The 8030-nt window shown below is 31.3% G+C and overlaps 1 protein-coding gene across 2 annotated transcripts in view; it reads left to right on the forward strand.

The window, feature by feature from the left end:
* The window catches only part of LOC106462022 (low-density lipoprotein receptor-related protein 4-like), a 168853-nt gene that overhangs the window by 149340 nt on the left and 11483 nt on the right, over positions 1-8030 (forward strand). For both annotated transcript variants that reach the window (XM_022389133.1, XM_022389134.1), the window contains exons 19-28: positions 1869-2127; positions 2519-2681; positions 3147-3369; positions 3720-3845; positions 4104-4281; positions 5337-5555; positions 5990-6233; positions 6375-6519; positions 6978-7094; positions 7718-7808. In XM_022389133.1, the coding sequence (XP_022244841.1) occupies positions 1869-2127; positions 2519-2681; positions 3147-3369; positions 3720-3845; positions 4104-4281; positions 5337-5555; positions 5990-6233; positions 6375-6519; positions 6978-7094; positions 7718-7808 (1765 nt within the window). The remainder of the gene's footprint in view (positions 1-1868; positions 2128-2518; positions 2682-3146; positions 3370-3719; positions 3846-4103; positions 4282-5336; positions 5556-5989; positions 6234-6374; positions 6520-6977; positions 7095-7717; positions 7809-8030) is intronic.

Below are 8030 nucleotides of genomic sequence, written 5' to 3' on the forward strand. Positions count from 1 at the left end.
AAAATAAAGATTCAATTTCAAGGTTAGATAATTTATTTTTGTTAATTAGTTTTGCACATAGCCTACAAAATATAATGTTTTAAGTTTATACACACACACACACACACACACACACATAAGATTAAGTGTTGTTGACAGAAAAAAAAAGACCCAGGTAAGTTTTTCTTTTATTCTTTATTTATTATTATTATAAAAGTAACTAAAATATAAAAATAGGAAACTTTTTACATTAGATTACGTGAAATAAATAGTAATATAATAATGTTTTTTCACAAGATACACTCATGAGCAGCTCCCACATAATGTAATTCAATAGCACAACGTGAGCTGCACATTTACCAAGGGTTCAAAAGGCAATAAAACAATAATATATAAGTATATGTATACTGTTATGAGTTTAAAGTTATTTATGATGAACAAATGTAGTTTCATATCACAATTTGAAGTCATTCTAGAAAGAAGAAAAGGGTAATTTAGATCTATTTCAATTTGTTAATAAAAATTTATATTTTTGAGACAGAAGTATTTTTAATCTTAGTGTGGAAATCACTTTGCACTCAGACTAGTACATAGAAATATTATATATATTGATGGATAAATCTTTAAAAATACTTCATTAAAAAAATCTGATTTTCTTTGCACAAAGACTTGTAATGTTTATTAAAAGTCTGCCAAATTTTGTGAAGATACACAAAATGTATTAAAGTTATAGTATGAAAACTATAATGAGAACAAAAGTGGTTACGAGGTTGGTCAGTTTGACCGACTTTGTTGCAAGAGAGTTAAGGATGTATTAGAAACCAGTAACACCTCACTGATATACTGGAAATCGGTAAGACAGCTGCTTGAAACTGTAATATGTTCTCATCCTAGGAACTAGTAAAACTACCAATAGAAAATTTTAACGCATTTACTACGTTGCTTGGAGTTAGTAGAACAACCATTAGAAACTTTAACACCTCACTGATACACTAGGAACCAGGAAAGGCTACTTCAGACAACAGAAGATTTTCTAAATGTTTATAATGGTCCTTTTAACAGGGTTATTAATCATTGACAGATTAATAATAAATGTTTGTTGTTGTTTAAGTGACATGTAACCATTTTAGCTATATATATAGTAAGACCAGTACTGTTTTATAGTTACTGTGTAATCACAATCTAGAACAACTGGGTTTGAAAGTGGTTCCCTACAAAGGTATGAAATACTATTGTTCTCAGATTAGAAGAGTTAACCAAAAGTTATCAAAAACTATATTAGAGTACCTTCTAACCTTGCTGCAGTCAAAGCTTTTATTTTTTTTTAATGCAGAAATTTATTGTTAAATTTTTTAAACTAATGTAATTTAATATGATCTAGGTGATGTTCCCATTCTGAGACCATCTTCTGGTGGTTCAGCAGTAAGTTTATAGACTTACTACTCTAAAATCTGGTGTTTGATTCTTTGTGATGTACAGATCATTGACAGCTTATTGTCTTATTTTGTACAAAAACCAACCAATAAATGGAAAAATTTCAATGCTGGTTTAAATATGCATTCAAGCTTAGGTGTGTGTAAAAGTGGCTTAAGAAGATGAGAGAATTCAGATAAGTTGTATAACATTAGTAGTATCTGTATCAATAGCTAGATAGGATTGAGCTTTAGCTATTTTAGTAATGTTTGGTTTGTGGCTAAAGTGTGGATTTGTCACTGAAAAGCAACTGCTGCATTTGACTTGGCATACTTTATTGTAGTTCCCTTATTTAACATGTGCATATTTTATTTCTATTAGTGGAAATATCAATCAATGTGGTTCTTAGATAATCATTATTTCATTCAGTATCATAAGTGATTGTTTTTTTGTTATTATACAAATTTTGTTTTCAGGTAAAATATATTGGTCTGATACATCACTGGACAAGATTCAAAGATCTGATCTAAATGGAAAAGGCAAAGAAGATATTTTCACTGTTGGTCTGGAGATGGTGGATGGGCTTGCTGTAGACTCCATTGGACACAAAATTTATTGGTCGGATAATAAACGAAATCATATTGAAGTAGCAGACCTTGACGGATATTATCGGAAAGTTTTAATATGGGAAAATCTCGATAGTCCAAGGGGTCTTGTGCTACATTATGACAAAGGGTAAAACATCTTAGTTGTGCTTAATCATACATTTTTTACTTTTTGTAGTAGTTGAACCTAGTTATGAGACAGAACACTATTGTTTGCACTAAATAATTTGTATAATTAATATTAGGATCTTTAAAAATCACCAGTCATTAAAATTTTATGAATATTCTACATAAACTGTTGTAGTCATTCACAAGACTAACAAAATCATTTTAACAGAACAGTCTACTGCAGTGACTTGGTAACAGTTTTCAAGACTGCCATTTTTTCTTTTCACTGGTTTGGAACATAAGCTTAACCAAAATTGTCTGTTCTGTTAGTTGCAAAACATTTATTTAGTTTTATGTGAAAATAGTGGGTTTATATATATAAACTAACATAATTCTCCAACCAATATTTGCAGATTTATGTACTGGACAGACTGGGGTAACAAACCAAGAATAGAGAGAGCTGACATGGATGGAGAAAGCAGAGTAACGATTGTCAGTGAAAATCTTGGATGGCCCAATGGACTGACAATAGACCGTCCCAAAGAACAGTTGTTATGGGCAGATGCTAAAACAGCGGTAAGATATAACCTTGTGTCGTTTGAATATACTTTAATTTTATTTTTTATTTCCATCCTGTACTTGAATGTTTTTAGAGTTTAGTTTGCACCGAAAACAGAAATAAGGGTTTAAGGTCAGTATAATGTTAATTAAATGTAAAGGTTAAGTTGTCTTACAGTTAAGAAACAGTAATATTTCATCTAAATATTACTGTATTTAGTAAAAAACATAAGGAATAATTTATTACAGGATAAATTTGATATTAACAATTTTATATGCTGAGACTTCAGATAAAATATAATTAAAAAAACAACAACAACAATGAACAAAGTGGTTTCAGAAGGTAGATTATTATTCTCTTTCAGGGATGGATTAGGAATGAATGGGAGGAAGGAGGTCTTGTTTCTAAAAGTGCAGAAGTTATTGTATTTTATAAATTGTGATAGGGGTTCCTGCTAATAATATTATTATTTTTGAAACTAGTTGATTGAGGCAGTTGACCTGAATGGTGGAAATCGTCATATTCTGGTAAGAGATGTACCACATCCTTATGGTTTGACCATAGCTGGAAGCTCCATCTACTGGACTGACTGGGAAACACGTGCTATTCATAGAGCAAACAGGGATACTGGACAGAATGTGGAATTTGTTCGTAAAAATCTGGCAGGATTAATGGATATTCATGCAGTCCAGGTTGACAGCACTGGTAAAGTTTAAAATCCATCAGTATCCATGGAATGTTTATCTTTAAAACTAAGTGTGAAAAAGTATAACCAGTAAGTGTTCGCTAGGAGTTTAGTTTTAATAAGTTTATTTTATCCCTATGAATGAAAAGTTTGCAAAGGCATTTAAAGGAAACTGTCATAATTTTAGTAGAATGAACTTCAGGATTCATTTATGTAAAATTTATTTTTTCAGTCTACAGAATTACTTTTTATCCTCTTATAAGTTGTTAATAAATTCATAATATTAATTAATGGAGAAATAATATTAATATATATATATATATATATATATATAGTCCTATTCATTGTGCTTGTATTTGTTCTTGGCCAGGCATTAGCAAATGCGGAGTTGACAATGGAGGGTGCAGCCACTTGTGTCTACGCAATTCACATGGCTATTCGTGTGCATGCCCTACAGGTCTCAGCTTACTAAAGGATAAACTTAGCTGTGAACAGAGTGAGAAATTTGTTCTTAAATTAATAGTTTTTTTTTAACCTATAGCTTGTAAACTTTTGCAGTATGACATGTATGTTTCATATATTTGGCAATGAAAACATATAGAAATTCACTTGAGAATTAAAGGTGATTAGAAGTACTTACATGTTTGTTATTCATACTTAACCATGCATATCTAAAAAATAAAAATTCATTTGCAGTTTGTATTATTATTATTGTCATTCTTGTGTTAAGGTATGAATCTTTGTTTGTTTGTAGGTCCATCAGCCTATCTGCTTTTCCCCAATCGAGTAAGCATTCGTCGCATATCATTGGACACACCTGATTTTACAGACGTCTTCTTACCAATCACAGATGTGTATAATACAGTAGCCCTTGATTTTGATTTGAAAGAAGGAAAGATTTACTTCAGTGATGTGGGAATAGATGTTCTAAGGTGATTTTTGTTTCTTACAAGCTGTTTATATATGTTAACTAATGACGTATGTACAAGAAAACTTTCAAATAACTGTACAATATGTTAATTTGATTGCAATACTTTTGTTTATTCTAACAAGGATATTGCCTCAAATTACAAATTCTGTGGAAGATAAGAAATTTGGTATGCCATAGTAAACACTTAATGCCAGTTTCTGAAAGAAAAGGCTATACAGCATCACCACAAAGCTACATCCAAAACACTAAGGACATCAATTTTTGAAAGAAAAGACTATGCTTCATCATCATCACAAAGCTACATCTTAAACACACACACAAAAAAAAGGCTGTGCAGCAGCATCACAGCCATAACTGACCTAGTCTTTTGGCTTTTTTACCACTTTTTCAAGTTTGGGAAGTTGGGTGTATTTTAAAATCATAATGAAATTTATAGGTATCAAAAGTATGTATTTGCTGAGTTTGAACATTTATTTAATAGATCTGTCATAGAGGCCGAAATGAGCTTCACAAAACCAAATTTGTGTATGTACATGTGATAAGTGAACATACTGCACATGACTTAACAGTGCTAACTATCAAGTTTTTAGCTTTACTATTTGTAAGATACAATTTTAGTAAACTTAAAGTAGTGGGGAGGATGCACCCACTTTGAGAAGCAGCAGGCATACCTTCTCATGAGAATTATCTTCATTATTACTTAAATATCAAACACTTCTCAATTTTCAAAAATTGTTTTTTTGGAACTTTTGTTATTTTTAGGTAATTTATACTCAGCTAACAAGCATGCAATAACTCGGTATGAAAGCTATTACCTCTCAATGTTAAAATTAACTTGTTTTCAATTAGGGATTTTAAAAAATTTCTCTATTACAGTTAGTCTTCACTGAGAGTTTTGAAAAACTGCTATAATACAGTTTGTTTATTTTCAGGAAAAGTTCAAAAAATGTGCTCTAATACAGTTAGTTTTCCTCACTGAGTGTTTTGAAAAACTGTTCTACTGCAATTAAATGATTCTTAGTCAGTTTATAGCTAGACATCATAATTCTTTTTCAGGCGTGCCAACCTAAATGGAAGTAATGTTGAAACAATAATTAGTGATGACCTAGTTACTGCGGATGGTCTGACTGTTGATTGGGTAGCTAAGAACCTGTACTGGACTGATACTGGAAGAAACGTCATTGAAGTGTCAAGGACAGATGGCACTTCAAGAAAAGTGTTGATTAATTTGGATCTTGGAGAACCTCGTGCTATTGCAGTATTTCCTAGTGAAGGGCAAGTATCTACAAGTCTTAACAGTAAAATTAAAAATTATAGTTTATCAATGATTTTTACATTAAAAAGATGTTTTCAGCTTTTAACAATCTCAAGTGTTTGCATATACTGGAGAATGGTCTTTGAGTTATTTTTGTTTCTGTAGGCATCTAAGGAATCTTTCAGGTGTTTGATTACTAGATTACTTTAAGAACAAGTGTGGGCTCTTGTGGTTTTTTTTTTTTTTGCAGTCAATACTCTGATCATTTCAATTGTAGATAACTTGTAAGTACTGGTGATTTTGTTTTATTTAGGAATTATATTATTGCAAAATATTAACAATGATAAATCCTAAAAAAAAGTTGTGTATTGCATATTGATTTTAAAATAGCATATTTTGTTACTGATTGTTGTGCATTCCAGAATTTACTGATGTGCTTTTATGCATTTTTCAGTTTCCTGTTCTGGTCAGACTGGGGTAAACTGCCTAAGATAGAACGCTCATTTTTAGATGGCAGTGGCCGTAGGATAATAGTAGCAACCCACCTTGGCTGGCCTAATGGCCTTACAATAGACTATGGTGCTAAGCAGCTGTACTGGGCTGATGCTCAGTTGGACAGAATTGAAACGTCCAGTCTCAATGGAAAAAACCGTGTTGTTTTGGTCCAGGATATTCCTCATCCTTTTGGTCTGACACAAGTAAGTTTTCAAGTAGTATTATGATTTTTAAGACCATCATTTGTTTTATTTGATATAAAGATAGTTATGTGCACATTAAATTGTTACTCTTTACTGTTCCAATAGCAGTATCATTATGTTAATTTAACTGCAATTTTTCAGTTCAGTTCTTACATCTACTGGACAGACTGGCAAAGCCAAACTATTGAACGTGTAGATAAACTGACAGGACAACATCGGACTGTGGTGAAAGGGAACATTGAATACATGATGGAAGTGAAAGCTGTGGCAAAGGAAAGACAAATGGGTAAGTAAAGATGGCTAGTTATGTAAAGTAGTAAAAAGAATTCTAGCAGTGGACCAATATCTTTTACAAAATGTAGCATAATAAAGAGGTTATTCTGCTTCATGTATAGAACCTGAAAAAAAAAGCCTTGTCATTATGCATACTAAATTGAATATTGTTGAAGGATATGTTCTTACATTGTATGTTTATTTTATTAATCCAAACAGTTTCAGGCTTTAGTAGATTTTAATTTAAAATCCTACTTTTATACCTACAGATTACTAATGCATATAATGTGTCTCTAAGGGAAGGGTATTGCTGTACAACTATTATTAACTTGCTGTACTGTGATCATATATCTTTATATGCTATCGGTTGTTAAATAACTTGCTTTAGCCTTTTTTTGGACTTGTAGAACTTCATTCCTAGTTTTAAGAATGAGAGATTTCATATTTTACAATATTTTTGTTAAACTACAGGAACCAATCCATGTGCAGTTCAGAATGGTGGTTGTAGCCATCTGTGTTTGTACCAGTCGAAAAACCAGTACATCTGTGACTGTCCAAGTTATCCTGATCCCCGTCCATGTTCCACGGGTAACAGCTCTAAACTTTTTTCTTCTTTATAGTATTTCACTAAATTTGTTTTCTAACTTTTTTCTGCCCACCACAATATTTGATCAGTATATAACAGTTGTGTTTGTTACTATTTTAGCAGCTCTGTGCTACACAGTAATAATCTGCACCAAAATGATTTGTAAATGGTTGAAAAAAAAGTTTATTTCTTGTTCCTTAATTGTATAGTAAGATAGGATCTCATACTATAGATGTAATATACAAGATGTTTATTCTTTATTTTGAAAAACATGAAAGTTGTAACTGAATTACTAAAGTTCTGTTATTAATACTCTCCAGTATGATATTGCGACAAGTGATAATGTATACAGCTTACTTAGCAGTGAAGTTTGAAACTAGAGAAATGTGTGTGAGTACATAACTTTCCAAATACTAAATGAAAACATGTTGCCAATTAAAGCTGTCCTCAATTAAAAATCACGTGGGTTTGTTTCATATAATTGTAATAATAAAATATTTTGGTAAATAGATTCCCTCCATCTCTAATGGAAGAGGACATTGTAAATTTTTTTGTATGTTACATTGATTCTTTTTTTACTAGCATCAAATATTTTGTTTAAAAGTATAATTGGTTTTTAATTTAGTTCCAGGAGAGGTGATATCCAAAACGTTTACAGAAGACTATGATGACGAATTTGGAGGAATAGACACAGCAACAGCTAATACCACTATTAAGTAATTTTATCACTCATTTTTCTGTGATTAGGCTTTGGTAACCATTTTCTGTAAAGCTTTCGCAAAAAACTAATTTACCATTACCCATTTAAAGACAATTTGCTTTATTCTTTTCATATAAGGAAATTCTTCAGCCTGAGAACTAAAATCTAATAATGGCTAGGTCAGTAATAATTTTTATAAAGTGACTGTGTGGGTTTTTGTTAGTGTATTTGTTTAACT

Source organism: Limulus polyphemus, unplaced genomic scaffold, assembly GCF_000517525.1.
Source record: "Limulus polyphemus unplaced genomic scaffold, Limulus_polyphemus-2.1.2 Scaffold1076, whole genome shotgun sequence".
Classification (NCBI taxonomy): domain Eukaryota; kingdom Metazoa; phylum Arthropoda; class Merostomata; order Xiphosura; family Limulidae; genus Limulus; species Limulus polyphemus.